This window comes from Ceratotherium simum, chromosome 2 (assembly GCF_057802395.1).
Source record: "Ceratotherium simum simum isolate JZ-2026a chromosome 2, ASM5780239v1, whole genome shotgun sequence".
Taxonomy (NCBI): domain Eukaryota; kingdom Metazoa; phylum Chordata; class Mammalia; order Perissodactyla; family Rhinocerotidae; genus Ceratotherium; species Ceratotherium simum.
In genome coordinates this window covers 43,959,205-43,975,390 of record NC_141901.1, presented here as the reverse complement: position 1 = coordinate 43,975,390, position 16,186 = coordinate 43,959,205, and the positions used below count along the sequence as shown (strand labels likewise).

At 45.8% G+C, this 16,186-nt stretch overlaps 1 protein-coding gene across 1 annotated transcript; it reads left to right on the top strand.

Annotated features, from left to right (window-relative positions):
* The first annotated feature begins 15,557 nt into the window (after window positions 1-15,557).
* CRCT1 (cysteine rich C-terminal 1) lies at window positions 15,558-15,839 on the top strand. Its single transcript, XM_014791732.2, has one exon. It carries the CDS (start codon window positions 15,558-15,560, stop codon window positions 15,837-15,839), a length of 282 nt encoding a protein of 93 aa, XP_014647218.1.
* Window positions 15,840-16,186: the final 347 nt, after the last annotated feature.

Genomic DNA, 16,186 nt, shown 5'->3' with positions numbered 1-16,186 from the left:
GGAAACCTGAGGAGATCAACTATCTGTTACATGAAGAGTTTGGTCCAGGGCCAAGCTCTCTCTGTATCAGAGAACTCCTGAGCACTAGGAATATTGTGATATCTGCCAGGAACTGACAGAAGCTCAAAAAGCTGGCCTCACCCAAAGGGAATCCACAGAGTAACCTCCCTGGGAGGGGACTAACTGAACCCACCAAATCGGAGGCCCATATCCTGCTCCCCTCAGACAGCAGTCCAGGGGGGATCATCAGCAGAAACCAGGAGTCACTTTCCCCCTAAGAACTCCCAAAGTCTTCTGGGGCTCCTCGTCACTCAAATGGGCAATTGGCTGGTAAGGGGACGCTCTATTAGGCATTGCAGGACTCTGTTCCCACATTATACCTCCCCAGGCCCTCCCTCAGTCCAGGTGTGGCCAGCGAATTAGGCACTTCAGACAATGGAGATGGAAAGGACATAGGCTCAGTGGCTGGAGCCCCGGGCAGTGGTCCTGACTTCTGGAGTCAGTTTCATCCTCTGGATGAGGAGGGATGGGCTAGATCTCTGACAGTGTCCGGACGACCCATAGAGTCTAAGAATAAATCAAGCAAGACCTGACATCCCTCAATTTATCTAGAAGGGATCCAGAATTTCCAGTGTTTAAAGTCTCCTGTTTGCTTGGCATCCCTGGGAGACCAAGGCAACATGCTGAAGAGAAGTGACTGCAGTCACAGTTTCCGCCTGAATCAGGCTGAGTCAAGGTCAGAACCTGCTCTGCAGTGGTTATGCTGGCCCTCTGGGCCTCCTCCCTCCCTGACAATGAAGATGAGCTCTCTTTCTTTCATTCCTTCATTCTTCTCTCAACAAATATTTGCTGAATACTATGAGATCTGTGCTGGGCCTTGAGGACACACAGTGATAAATAATGTGAGGCATCTGCCCTCAAGGAGCCCTCAGTGTAGAAGTCTTATCCCTACTGAGTATTTATTACGTGTCAGCCTCCATGATATCCCCAAGGGAACACCCAGACCTTAATGTAGAGGCCCTCAGAATCCAACAGAGGGGCCAGTCGTGAGCACAGGGCATGACAGGGCGTGTCAAAGAGGCACTCCATTGCAGGGAGCCGGTGATGGGGTCCTGTCAGGGCAGGTTTCTCAGGTCACAGTCCTTGGAAGCATGTAGGAGTGTGCAGGAAGGGCATTCTAATCAGAGGGTGCATCTAGGCGCATTTAGGGATGGTGAAAATTTGGTGTGGCTGTGGTGTCCATACGGTGCAAGGGAGACAAGCCTGGGGAGGTAGAAGTTGCCAAAGTATGAAGAACTCAGGCACCATTTAGAGGAACTTGGATTTTTTTCCCCTTGGGGGTAATAGGGAGCCATTGAAAGTTTTAAAATTTACATTTTAGAGAGATGGGGAGGGTCTAAGGAAAGCAGATAGTAGAGCTGGGAGGAGGAAACCTGGGTGCATCATTGGATGTGGAGTGAGGAAGAGGGAGAAGCTAGGATGACTCTCAGCTTTGGGTCTTGGGACCATTTACTGAGGGAATTGAGGGGCTTGTGAGGAGGTAAGGAGGGTGGGTTCTGTGCGCTGTAAACTGTGGAATGTGGTTTATATCATCAGAGGGTTAGGGATGAAGGACAGGGAGTTGGGAGGAGAGAGAGAGAGGCCTTCACATGGCCGTGATGGGGAGGCCTTATGATGGAGGACATTTAAAGGAGTGAGAAGACCTGTGGATACTGAGGCAGAGGTAGGGGGGCTGAGAATCAGTAGGGAGAGGAGAAAGAGGTTCTAGAGACTGAATTCCCTGGATGGAGCAAGGTGCAATCCTGGGACTGAGACAGTCATATTGCCAGATTGTTCTTTGGATTTGGGTGGAAAAGCCTGACACAAAGGCAGCAGGAAATTCCTGGTCATTTCGTCATTAAACTAGAGACTTTAAGCATCCGGTAAATTGCTCAGACTCCTGTACCATGGAGCAGTCACACTCCACTTGTCCACCAGAGCTGGGAGCATGAGAAGCTTGGACAAGTCTTGGAGAGTCCAGGGCTGCAGTGGGTATGGGTGGCGGGATTGTGTATTGGAGGAGGAAAGAGGAGGAGGAAGCCGCTCTAACCTATAATCTCAAATCCCAGTTGCTAGGGTATAGGTGTCTTTCCTCTTTGTTACAAGTGAGATTCACTTTTTACTTTATTATTATTATTTTTTATTTGTCAACAGAATCACCACCACTTGAAGTAGAATGACCTGTAGTGGGAAGAGAGAACTATATTCGTCACTCGTTTCCCACCACTGTTCATGTTTTCCTTCCCCTTTCCCTTCTTCTCTCTTCCTTCCCCATTTACCATGGTTACCACACACCCAGTCCAGAGCTAGGCCCCTGGTTTACAAAGTCAAATTAGATTTCTCACGCCTTGGGTATGAACATTGTCAATTGAGCTTTGAGGTCTCAAGGGGGAAGGGTGAAGAGAATCTTTTTTCCCAAATGTGGATGTAAGGCCTGCCTCTGGAGCAGTCATTTCAATTCTTTGAACACTGGGTCCCTTCTTTGCATATGCCATTGGTGAGGCAGTCCATCGATGCGAGTGGCATGAAGAGGAGTAGGACCCACCATCCTCAGGCCCAGCTGGGGTCAAGGGCTGGGAGCTATTAGGCTCTTTGGGACCCTGGCACTGAGATTGACTCCTGTCTGGGCCACAATGTCCCCTTCCTTCCAATTGGCTCTATTCAGTATGCCACCCAGGGCGCCCATGTTTTCCCAGCTTTGAGCATTCAATAGAAGGATAGCATATAGATCCAGTTTCCGAGGAGTTCATGATCTTGGGGGTAAAGGACATCAACACATGGAGCAGGGCAATGCTGTGCAAAGTGTGACTAAGCATCCTAGAGAGTGATTCTGACAGAGAGAGGCTGCAGAGATCAGACAGGCAGCATCTGAGCTGCAGATGGAGGAGAAGTGAGGGTGGCGTTCCGAGCCCCAGGAGCAATGGGACTGTGTAGGACTCCGTCTCTGTGCCTCTAGTACCAAGCACAGTATCTGGTGCTTAGCAGAAAGTCAAAACATCTGCAAAATTGAATACAAGCATCAGATGCCGCTTTTGTGAAGGCTTCTCTGACACTTTCAGTGCATTTCATATCTCTGTACTAAGTTAAACATTTTACTATCTAAGTAATGTGTCTTTACTGCAGGAAAATTAGAAAATCGGGTGAGCAAAAGGAAGAAAGAAATTCTCATGATCCCTCACCCAGAAGTAACTGCTGTTAACATTTTAATACAGATCCATCCAGGCTTTTTTCTGTTTAATTACATGTATTATATATAAATATACAGATATATATGGAGAGATTTACATAAATGGAGTCATCATATTGTTTATGCTGTTGTAACTTGCTGTACACTTTTTCTTCTCTGATGCACTTTGCTTAAACTTTGGTTCACACTCATTGGAGTCTGCTCCTATTATAGCCCTTGGGAATACCCGGCTCCCTCACTGGACTGACAGCTCTCAATGAGCAGTGATGTTAGCTTTGTCATCTTTGTCTCTCCACTGCCTAACACAGGCCTGGCTCCCTATAGGTCCTCGATGTAAGTTGGGGGAACTAAAAAAATTCCCTGCTGAGGACATTCCACTGATGAAGGCAAACACGGGCAGAGCAGATTAAACAGCTGTGAGGGACAGCCCAGCTCCCTAGAGTGAGTCACGTGTTACACCCCCCAACAGACAGAGGTGCCTTTGCCTCCATGTGACAGCCAGCCCCTCCCAGCTGCCTGCTTCCAGCCTCTCCAGCTGGGAAAACAAGGTTCCTCAGTGCACGTGCTTCCAGGAGCCCCCTTAGCTATTTTTATCCTTCTGAGTCCCCACCCCGGATATTTAATTACTCTCCAAGAGGAGGATCCTCCTTTCTCTGGTTACTTACTCGGGAGGCTCCCATGGCATCCCGGCCTCCAGGCTCCAGCTATGGAAATGCTCCCCACAGAGGAGATAACACTGCAGCTGGCTAAGAGCCTCAAGAGGCGTGAGCATCCCACGCATCAGGGATCCATGGGCAGGCAGAGCTGGGCTGGCTGGGGCCTGGAGCTGGGGCTCTTCCGGGAAGTGCTATGCTCACCTGAGGGCCCCAGGCAGCTCTATGAGTAAGTCTCTGGAGCAGGTGTCCCTGCCTTCACCCACATCTTTGGCATTCATTTCTTGGAAGTGGTGATGCCCAGGCAGGCAAGAAGATTGCTCTGTGGCTTGAGGCCAGAACTGCTAGAAGGCTCTTCCACACAGCACTGCCAATCACTTGGGACAAGATGAAAGCCCTGTTTTAAGGCCATATTGCACTATATTTCAGAAGAGGGCTATTTATGGTCTGCTTATGTGCATTTTTTAAAATTGAGATATAATTGACCTATTGTGTAAGTGTAAGGTGTACAATGTGTTGATTTGAAACATGTCTATAGCGTGATATGATTACCCCTGTAGAGTTAGCTAACACTTCTATCATGTCACATAATTATCATTTCTTTTTTGTGGTGAGAATATTTAAGATCTAGTCTCTTAGCAACTTTGAAGTATGTAATACAGTATTGTTGACTGTAATCACTGTGCCTTAAACCTCTAGAAATTATTCACTTTCTAGCTGCAAGTTTGTACCGTTTAACAACATCTCCCCAGTTCCCCATCCCCAGCCCCTGGTAACCACCCATCTATTCTCTGTCTCTGTGAGTTTGGCTTCTTTAGAATCCACATATAAATGAGATCATACAGTATTTGTCTTTCTCCGTCTGACTTACCTCACTTAGCATAATGCCCTCAAGGTCCATCCATGTCGTTGCAAATGGCAAGATTTCCTTCTTTCTCGTAGCTGAATAATATTCCACTGTATATGTACACTACATCTTCTTTATCCATTCCTCTGTTGATGGACACTTAGGTTTTTTCCACATGTTGGCTGTTGTGAATAATGCTGCGATAAACATGGGAGTGCAGATATATTTTTGACATCCTGTTTTCATTTCCTTTGGATGTATACCCAGAAGAGGGATTGCTGGATTGTACGGTATTTCTATTTTAAATTTTTTGAGGAAACTCCATACTGTTTTCCATAGTGGCTGCACCAATTTACAGTCCCACCAACAATGCACAAGGCGCACAGTTACATTCCCTTTTCTCCACACCCTCGCCAACACTTATATCTCTTGTCTCCTTGGTGACAGTTATTCTAACAGATGTGAGGTGACATCTCATTGTGGTTTTGATTTGCATTTCCCTGGTGATTAGTGAAGCTGAGCACCTTTTCAACTCCCCTTTGACCACTTGGATGTTTTCTTTGGAAAAATGTCTGTTCAGTTCCTCTACCTATTTTTTAATGGGATTGTTTTTCTGTTATTGAATGTATGAGTTTTTTGTATTTTTTGGATATTAACTCCTTATCCAATAAATGATTTGCAAGTATTTTCTCCCATTTCATAGATTGCCTTTCTATTTTGTTGATTGTTTCCTTTGCTGTACTTTTGATGTCGTCCCACTTGTTGATTTTTGCTTTTGTTGCTTGTGCTTTTGGGGTCATAGCCAAAAAATCATTGCCAAGACCAATGTCAAGGAGCTTCTTCCATATGTTTTCTTCTAGGAGTTTTATAGCATCAGGTCTTATGTTTAAGTCTTTAATCCATTTTGAGATCATTTTTGTGAGCAGTGTAAGACAGGGCACAATTTCACTTTTCTGCATGTGGTTATCCGGTGTTTCCAAGACCATTTTTATATTTGAATCCACTGGGGACTCTTGGCCTGTCTACCAAGGCTCTGACAGGTGCACAGAGACTGGGCTAAAAGGAACTGTGATTTGAGGACCACGCATAAGATCTAGAGCCCAAAGAGCTGGGGTTGAAGCCTGGCACCTCTCTAATCTGTGTGACCTTAGACAAATTGCTTGGCCTCTATGAGGATTAATTTTCTCTTTGAATAACAGGGAGAATAGAGTTCTACCCAATAGAGTTATTGTAAAGATTCAAATAAAGGCATGAATGCAAAAACACCATATAAATAGTAAAAAGCTCTCCACGGGGGAAAGAATAAAAAGTTCTTTTTTTTTGGCTGAGAAGAAGTACAAGTAGTGTCTTGACAATTCAAATAGGCCCAAAGTGGTAGCAATCTGTCCATCCTCCTCTGTGGAAGTTGTCAAGCCTTGATCCAGAAAGTAGGTTGCTGGGAGCTGTAAGGCTAGAAGAGGGGCCTGAGAATCCTTTCAACAGTCCTGACATCTCTGGGTTTCCTCTGATCACTGATTACTACTGATGAAGACAATAGTAATAATGACAAGAATAAGAAAGGCTAACAATTACTGAGAGCATCCTACACGCTAGATCCAGGCCTAAGGGCTTCATAGGCATTATGTCAAGGAATCCTCACCAACCCTGTGAGATGGGCACTGTTATTATCCCCATTTGGTGGATGAGGAAACAGGTTCAGAGACGTCACACAGCTAGTGAGGGACAGAGCTGGGATAAGCCCAGGCAGCATCTTTGTTTATTTTTGAGAATTTTCTCTGTTGTCTCTTCACTGACCTTCTCCTTGGCCAGACACCCGGTCAAACTCAGAGATGTGAGCCTTCAATTCCAGACATCAATGGAAATAATTTTAATAAATTTGATCTCATTTTAAGTAATTAAAACATGTTGTGAAACTCAAAGCTATTTTTTAAATCTAGGTGTGTGTACTAGTTTTCCATTTCTACTGTAACAAATTTCCACAAACTCTGTGGTTTAAAGCAACACAAAATTATTCTGTTATAGTTCTGTAGGTCAGAAGTCCAACACGGGTCTTACTAGGCTAAAATCAAGTGATGGCAGAGCTCTGTTCCTTCTAGAGGCTCTGGGGGAGAATTCATTTCCTTGTTGTTTCCAGCTTCCAGAGGCAGCCCACATTCCTTAGCTCATAGCCATTTTCAAAGTGCATCACTCCAACCTCTGCTTCCATTGTCACATCGCCTCTCTCTGACACTGACCCTCCTTGCCTTCCTCTTATAAGGACCCCCGCGATTCCACTGGGTCCACCTGGATAATCCAAGACAATTTTCCCTTCTCAAAATTCTTAACTTAAGCACAGCCACAAAGTCCTTTTTTCAGTGTAAGGTAACATATTTACAGGTTCAGAGGATTGGGACATGGCCATCTTTGGGGGAGAGACATTATTCTGTCTACTGCAGTGTGCAGCAGGCCAATAATGAGTAATGAAAATAAGATAAATAGATAATAAAATTACCTTCCCAATATTAAACTCCAAAATCAGCACGTCGTGGATGAGAGTTTCACTCAGCAAAGCTCCCCCTCCAGATGTGGTTCCTAACCCAAGATCTAGCAGTGGGAGAGTTGGTCTACAAAGGAGCAGAGGAGGGGCAGCCAGGAAGCAGATGTTTTCAGGGCCACCCAAATCTGTCCAGGGCTAAGCGTGTTTAGATGAGCTGATGAGAACGTCTAGTTTCTTTCACCATCAAAACCAGAGGCCATTATGCAACCTCACCTCTCTGAGCACAACCAGATTATGACTTGACTTCTTCTAGGAGTTTTCCTACAGGAAGAGAATGTATCCATCAGGTCAACATTTGATACTCATGTTTCTCTTTGTAAATTGATGCATCAGTCTCTCGTGAGTTAGCTGCAGTGACTCAGCACCACCAAGACTGATGAGCTCAGAGGCATGGACAAGGTTGAACTTTTGGGCCAAGGAACCGTCATCAAGGCAATGCCATCCTGGGGAGGGTTCTTGGGGGCCTGCCAGCTGGCCCAACCTCTGTGATGCAAGACACCGCCTTTCAGACATAGGTACTCAATTCCTGGTTATTTAGAGCAGTAGTGATCAAGATTATTTCTAACTTTTCTAAACATCCAATTCAGCCAATGATACACCATGTTTATCACTATTTTCATTCCAACTTCAACAGCCATGTTTAACAAGCAAATTATACAAAATGAAGCTTGCTAGAAAAAAATTACAAGAAGAAATAAAATATTTAAGAGGCAGGGTGCTGTGATGGAGATTTGAATTCCAGCTCTGCCTCTTACTCCCTAAGTGAGCCAGAGGAAGCTTCTTTCCATCTCTGAACCTCAGTTTCCACACCTGTAAAATAAAATGTGTGCTCTAAGTCAGTGATTCTCAATCCTACCTGCACATTAGAACCACCCAGTGAACTTTTTATTTTTATTTTTTTTGACAATGTCAATGTCAGGCCTCACTGGGATTGAGAACCACTGTCTCTGAATGATGGCCAAGGTCCTTTCCACATCTTCTAGTCTATATTCCATGAAATGTCTGGAATTTGTTAATGAAAATCTGGGTTTGGATTTGTTGGAGGCATCCGTCCTCCTTACTGAATAGCCAATTCAACTCAACAAGGAAATAAAAATTGAGTGTCTACTGCCTGCAAAGTACTAAACGCAAAGACCTTACCGTGTGGTCAGCTAGGTGGCCATGTACCCAAATAATTACAAGTAAAAGGGGACAGACATTGTTCCTTTTAAAATTCATCATATCCATGTATTGAATGGGTAATTCCTTTAACTTCTATTGGGCTTCTTTTTCCAGAAATTCAGAGCCTGTGTTATGCATCTGTTCTTATATTTCCCAGCAAAGGGGAAGAGGTGGATCCCCCATGCACAGAGCTCTAGCAGCCAAAGCAGCCTTCCTGCCTCCCCACCTGGTGGTATTTATCTAAGCCCACCCCATCCTCTGTGTGCTGACATTTAGAAGGGGCACAGCATCAGGCTTCACTTTTAATATCCATTGAGTGCTTACTATGTGCCAGGCACTATTATAAGAGTTTTATGGATGTTAACTCATTCACCCTGCAAATGATACAATGAGATAAACACTATTACTTTCCCCATATCACAGATGAGGACAGCGAGACAGAGAGCTCATGTCACTGATCCACTGTCACACTGCTGACAAGTGGGGAGCTGGGATTCAAACACAGAGCCTGCTCTAAGACTCATGCTCCTGACCACTTATTAATGGAGTCTGTGCCCTCCATGACGTGTTCTAGGGCTACCGAAAATAATGCTTATGAAGAATGAATAACAACATGGGAAATGTTTACGTTAAAATATTAAGTGAAAAGTTAGTAAGATAAACTCTTATAAGTACCATGATAAGGACTACGTGAAGTCAAAACAAAACACAAATCACTAAAAAACTATAAAATAAAAGAGACTGGGAAAAGTAAAAAAGAGACTGGAAGGAAAGTAGCAAAATATTAAGAATATTTGGGGGATGGGATTAAAAGTGAATTTTAAATTCTTCCTCCTTTTTTTATATTTTTTCATAATGATTATGCTTTCTTGTAATCTCATCCCCCAGTGGCAAGTAAGCACTCTTAATATTTTGCTGTAAGAAAATATTAGGGCTAAGCTCTGACATTGCAAAAACTAGTTTTGGCTCCAAAAATTGGCAGATCAGTAATTGGAAACTTAAAAGATATTTTCTTATGAATATAACAGTATCCATAGTGATTAGATTCTTTTTAAACTAGCATTTTGAACTAAGAGTCCCAGACACCATTCTAAGAATTTTATATTTTCTTTTATTTAGCGGGCTAGGAATTGTTATTAGCTCCTTTTTATAGTAATGATTAAGCAACCTGCCTGAATTTGCAAAGCTGGAAACTGATGCCAGACAGTCTCCCTCCAGAAGCTGTGTTATAAGTAAGCCATATGTTTCTCATCGCAGCCCGTTAGCCCAGCTTGGAGCTGAGCTGTCATATGTTTCTCTCTGTCTGACTTCCTCTCCCTGCAGTTTTCATTGTGAATATGCCATATTTTGGCCACCTTTTCAGCTAACTCTTTGATGACTTTCCTGGGGTCCTAACTTGCCCTCAGAATATTGTTTGTAGGGAGAAAAGCTTTGGATTCTGTCATGGGGTTGCAAAAACTGTGTGCTCCCCTCCCCCCGAAATCTGAAGGTCGTTTATACAAAAAGGTCATTTATACAAAAAGGATCTTTCCAGGTCGGATGCGTTTTTCTTAGGGATGACCAAAACTGATGACTTACCTCTGGCAACTTCCATACGAGTCTAGTTTTCCTGCTCCACCCTCAGCATACACCTGGTCTCTGCCACCTCACCTTGGGCCAGCCAAAGATGCTCTCTTTAGGACTACACCTGTAAAGAGAAGCCATTCCTAGACTTCTTCTGCCCTTTCAAAGGAATTGTTAGTGATAATAAGTGCTATTTGCACACTCTTTTGGTGGGTCAAATTCAGGTAAGGAGTGAAGGCCAACCACCCCCACCATCTGCATTAGATGTGCCTAAAACAACATCACTGAGCTATCAAGCATTCTTAGTCCAGGTTATGGCATCATTTAAGAATGAAAAAGCCACATTACCTCATTGACTTGGGCCCAGCATTTTATTTTAGATCTCTATCATTATTCTAAAAAGGGCCATTTAATCTCCACCTTGGGAATTTTCCCCTCCATTTCCTATACCAAAGAGAAAAGAGAACTTCTCTTCCTCCCGGAGGCCTAGAACCCTACTGATCCAGTTCAGGAAATAGGGAGCATAGCAGAGCTGCCTGTGAGATTGAGAGATGCTGTGTGCAATCTGCAAAGCTCCATCGTTATCCTAGAGGCCTGCAGTTCTCAGGGGATATTCCCGTGGGTTAATACTTGAGATACTTATGGAGGGAGGAATTGGGTCCTTGGGATGTGAGGGGTGGGTAGTCACCCGTGCCCCTTATGAAAGATGCTATCAGCATCCCGCACATGGTCTGCACCTCCTGATACCAGGTCAGAGCTGAACCCATATAAAAGGTGGAAGCTTTTGACAGCACTTCAGTCCACCTGTCTCCTGGGTGATCTGCTCCAGAGCCTGAACCAGGTAAAGTGCATCTCGAGGACCAGGAGGAACACTTGGTGCTGGTGTTTTGGGCAGAGAGAAGCCCTGGGTGGAGGCTGAGGACAATCTTGAAGAAAGACAAGGAGAAAAGAGGATTTGGAAGGGAGGGTTCTGCTGGAAGGGGAGGGTGGAAGGTAGGGGAAGAGAAAGAAGGGTTGGTGTCTTTTTGAAGTTTCAAGGAATTCATTTGAAATTATGGAGTTCCTAGGTTGAAATCTTTTGCACAATTCTTGTAACTGATTTTGGGAGCTTGGGTTTTAAAAATCTAATCATCATAAAGATGAAATCTTGTGAATTCATAATTCAATTTTCAATGCAAGGGGGTTACCTCGGGCTAGTTGAATTCAAAACTTCTGTATTGTCATTCAGCTTCATTCAGCTCCTGCTGAGATGTCCTGCCAGCAAAGCCAGCAGCAGTGCCAGCCCCTCCCAAGTGTCCCCCAAAATGTCCACCCAAGTGTACTCCTAAGTGTCCTCCCAAGTGTCCCCCCAAATGCCCCCCCATGTGCCCAGCCCCTTGTCCACCTCCAGTGTCCTGCTGTAACCCCAGCTCTGGGGATTGCTGTAGCTCTGGGGGTGGGGACTGCTACAGCTCTGGGGGTGGCGGCTGCTGCCTGAGCCACCACAGGCCCCGCCGATCTTTTCGACGCCAACATCGGAACTCTGACTGCTGTGGTAGTGGTAGCAGCCAGAATTCTGGGGGCTCTGGCGGCTGCTCTGGGGGCTGTTGCTGACCTGGGCCATGAGGAGCACTGAGGAGCAGCATCGGAGGAGCCAAAGTGCCAACGACCTGCCTAGCCCGAGACTTCTCTTCTCCCGTTTCCCATGGAAGGGCTTCTGAAATGCTCTGAGTTTTCCTCTTCTCCTTGCCCAAGTTCATTCCACTGTGAGGTCTAGAGGTCTAACCTCTGGTAATCACCGGCCTTTTTCTCCTCAGGCATAGTTCTTTGGAGTACTTGGTGTCGGAGTTTAGTTACGCAGCTGTTTTCTCCGTAACAATAAAGCTTTTTATTCCTGATGTCACTGCTGCCTGATGATGTTTTGTTCACCTCTCTCACTCTCCACCCCCCACATCAAGCCATCTCCCCTTCCCTTCTGTTAAGTTCAAGTGAACACTTTAAAAATCAGTGTGGGAAGCAGATTTGGGCACTGAAGCCACTTAGACCTCTGGGAAGCAGTATTCCCTTTATGCTCTGAATTTGGGAACTTTAAGCTTGAAGGAAAGAATCATGTCTGAGACCATTACCTGTCACAAGCCTTGCGTGAGGAGAGTCAGGATTGGGTTTTTGGAGAGGAAGATGGTGGTACCCAGAAATGCCACAGTGAGATGAGGTACTCTGGGAGGGTTTCCTTCAAGCATGGGTGATAGTTTAAAAAAGACTTTATCTCCTAATTATGGGGAATAAGATCGCCTGAAGTGCTCATTCTAGGCTCCAATGAATGGATGCCCTTTACTTTTTTGATTATTATAATCCCAGGTGCTTCCTCAGTTGGCTAGAGAGGGGAGGGGGTGGGGGATTGGTTTCTGGGAGAGTGAGTTTAGGAGGCAAGAATAAAGGTCTGAGCCCATTTTCCCTGGATCCTGATAGCCTGTGTTTTCAGGTGAGTAGAGAGCCATGAAGGACACCCTCCTCTGCCAAAGACTGCCTCCATGTGGTGTGTACGTGTGTGTGTGTGTGTGTGTGTGTGTGTGGTTGTGGTGTGGTTGTAGTGTGGGGAGTGGGAACAGGGGGCTTTGGTCACTGTGTTGGGTTTTCCATTTCCTTTAGGAATGGAATTTCCTTTAGGAATGATTCCTTCAGGAGATACTCAGAAAGTTTGCAATAGAAATGATAATTCCAGACCAGTCTTTTATATACAAGATGAACAATTAGCCCTTCCTCTGATAAGAGTTAACAGTGATGGGTAAAGTGAGTTAGTATATGAGGGCACAGCAAGTCCATGTAATGAGCATGTACTTGCCCAAATCATCTCCCAGAGGAGATCCTGCCTTCATGTTGTTACTTCATTACTTCCTTCTCTTTTCTAATATTGACCTCACCTCTTGGAATGTCTCACCCATACTCACCAACCGAGTGAGTATGTCCACTCGGCACCAACCGGTGCCCCTAGGTACACGCAACCTGTTAATCAGGCTCTAAAGCCACGTTAAACGAAACTGGTGTCTTTTGTGACTTACCTTTTCTTGTCTGTTCCCTCATGCCACTACCAGCTCACTCGGCCCCCAATCTATCCTTACCATCAGTTCTTAAATTCTTAGTTTTGGATTTCTTTTATAATTTTGGATTTCTTTTATAACTCATATTCATGGTTGTCAGTAGTTGCATGGATTAAGAAGCAGTTATGAAGCCAGTTGACCTCAAAAGTCTCTCCTAATTCCTAAAAATTAATTATTCTGAAAGCATCATTTTTCTTTTTTTTGTTGTGGTAACATTGCTTTATAACATTGTGTAAATTTCAGGTGTATATCACTATACTTCTATTTCTGCATAGATTCCATCATGTTCACCACCCAAAGACTAATTAGAATCCATCACCACACACATGTGAAAGCACCATTTTTCATGGACACTTTGGACTTTAGGAAAGAACTTCCTTACTTCCTGCCTTCCTGTCTTTCTTCCTTCCTTCTTCTTTCCTTCCTTTCTTTCTTTCCCTCCTTCTCTTTTTCTTTCTATTTCCATTGGGCAGTGGCCCCACGGAGAACCTATCTTCAAAAGGAGATTGGGTGTGGGGTAAGGAGCAGAGAGTCCCGTGGGCTAGTTTGGCTCTTTGCAACTGGACCGGTGTCCTATACATTTTGTCTTAGGCCCACCAGGGCTGTATGGGGATACGGTAACTTGACCACATTCACAGCTTTTCTGGTCTTAATTGTTCCATAACTTTGCCTGAGTTTTTCTTCCTGTGTCCAGTGACAGAGAGATATCACCACTGGGATTCCCACAGGCACATCCATACCACCATCTTTACTCAAACCCATCTGGCAGTGTCTGGATGAAACCCAGCAGATTTTTTACATAGTGTGTGGCCTGACTTGAGGAGCCAAGGACCAAGCGCCAGAGAGATGCAAACCAAGATAACAAGTAAGTGAACTACCAGTACCAAGTAGATTACTGCACAGAGATGGATGTGTGAACCAAGGGAGCTATGTGTGTGCACCTGTGTGTGTGTGTGCATTTACACTGTAGAAAAGAGCAAAGAGAATGCGTCCCATGAAAAGGTCCCAGACATCTCCACACTTGAGCCCTCATGGCTTCTCTTAGAGCAAGCATAGCCTTCCCAGCTGTGAACAGTGTCCTGTTTGGAAAGTAAACATGCCACAGCAATCCTGGCACCTCTGTGAAGTGACTTGTATACCCACGTGCACCACCTACGGTGCTTCCTGAGTGATGAATGTCTCTGGGATGTGAGTGTCAGGTGAGCATGTCTATTGGGAAATGGGCCCCTCCCAAGAGCCAGGGCCTGTGGAATCTTATAAAAGGTTCTCTGGCTGGACATTGCTCAGTCCACTACCTAGCAGGTGGCCTGTTCCAGTTGGAGAACAGAGTGAGTCTTCCAGTGGAGCCAGGGTCTGGTAAGTCTCCAAGCAGGGCCTGGTGGAGGAGGTTGGGAAGAGTTGAAGGCAGAGAGGGGAGAAGGCAGAAGATAGCCAGTAGGTATATGTGGAAGGACAAGAGCCCTGGAAAATGCCTTAAGCTTCAAATAAGCCAGACTCTCATGGTCCCTATGAGGTCATGGAGGCCAGACTGGGGTGTGGGTGACTTTTACAAGATTACACAGCAAGTCTGTAGCAGAGATGTGGCTAGAACCCAGGTATTTTGGCTCTCTGGATTGGGATGTATTTCCATCCTCTGCATCACTCTCCTTTTCCTGGTGGCTGTGGGGAATGAGAAGCAGAGGCAGGAAAAAATGACCAGGACTTTGTGGATTCCTTAGATTCAGGCAGAGGGATGCATCTGTGATTTGGCTATTCTCTAACTGATGGAGCATCCTCTCACCTGCCAGTGCAATACTAGCCAATGCTCTGTGGCTATTCATAGGGTTTTCACAGCCAATTTTTCATAAGTGGGTGGCCAGGCCCTTCTTCCTAGTCTGGAAGCTCTGCTGAAACCTGTCTACCATGGGTGACCCTGCTGGTATTTGAAATACCAGCAGCATTAGCTTTCAGCATCACAGCAACATGTGGCCGCCACAGTACAACAACTGACAGATGGGTGGTGTGGTTCCCTGACCAGGAAGAATCCTAGCCCCAGCAGCAAGAGCATCTATGCTTAACCATTAGACCACCAATACAATACTAACTATGTGAATATCACTTGAAGGTTCTGTGGTCACAGTGAAATGGGGGAGGGGAAAAGAGGCCAGTGAAGATTTTGGACTGACTGGATCATACAGATAAATTGCCACAATATAGTCTTTATTCCCCTCTGTGGAGAACTTGGGTGGTCCTCATTCTAGTCAGAGAAGATGGCAAACCATTGATTCTCTGCATAGACTGTTTCCTGCATGTTTAACTCACTGCAAACACCTGTTTGGGATTTCTTTCTTTGCTTCCCCTCTTTCTTGGTGCTTTTATCCCCTTCGCACCAGGCCAGGCTCTCTTGCTCACAAAGTCAAATCTCAAAAGCCCTGAGTTCCATTTGTTGGAAAGAAAAGTCTACTCGTGTGTGAAAAGCTGCTTTTCTTCCAGGTTCTCCGTGACGAGCTTCGCGATGTCCTCCCAGCCGACCGCAGCTTCCGCCAAAAGCTTTTCCAAGGGGTCTTCCCAGGGCCCCGCTCCGTGTCCCGCCCCGGCGCCCTCTGACTCGTCGTCCTGCTGCGGCTGCTGTGGCGACTCGGGCTGCTGCGGCTCCAGTTCCACCAGCTGCTGCTGCTTTCCCTTGAGGCGCCGCCGGCAGCGCAGGAGCTGCTGCGGCTGCTGCGGCGGCGGCAGCCAGCGATCCCAGGCCTCCAGCCGGTCCGGCTGCTGCGGCGGCTGCTGCGGCGGCTGCTGAGGGCCCCACTGCTCCCAGGATCTGCGGGAGAGCCCCCCGCCCAGCCCGGAGATCGCCCGGCCTGCTGCTCCCAGGAGACCTGCTCTCTCTGCCTCCTTTATGGGGGGCAGAGTTTGCCCCCATAAAGCTAACTGCACTTGGATGTTCAGAAACCCACCCTGTTCTCAGCCCCGCAAAACTCCCTGACTCCCGTGTGGTTTTCCTCCCTGGGAACCTGAGAGCCATGAGTGGGACATTGGACTTCATGGGTCCATTGGACCCTACTGTGTGCAGGGGTGTGCACACAGTAGCTGTTCTATAAATGCCTACTGATTTGACTGTTCTTTGAAGACATGTCGTAATAAAGC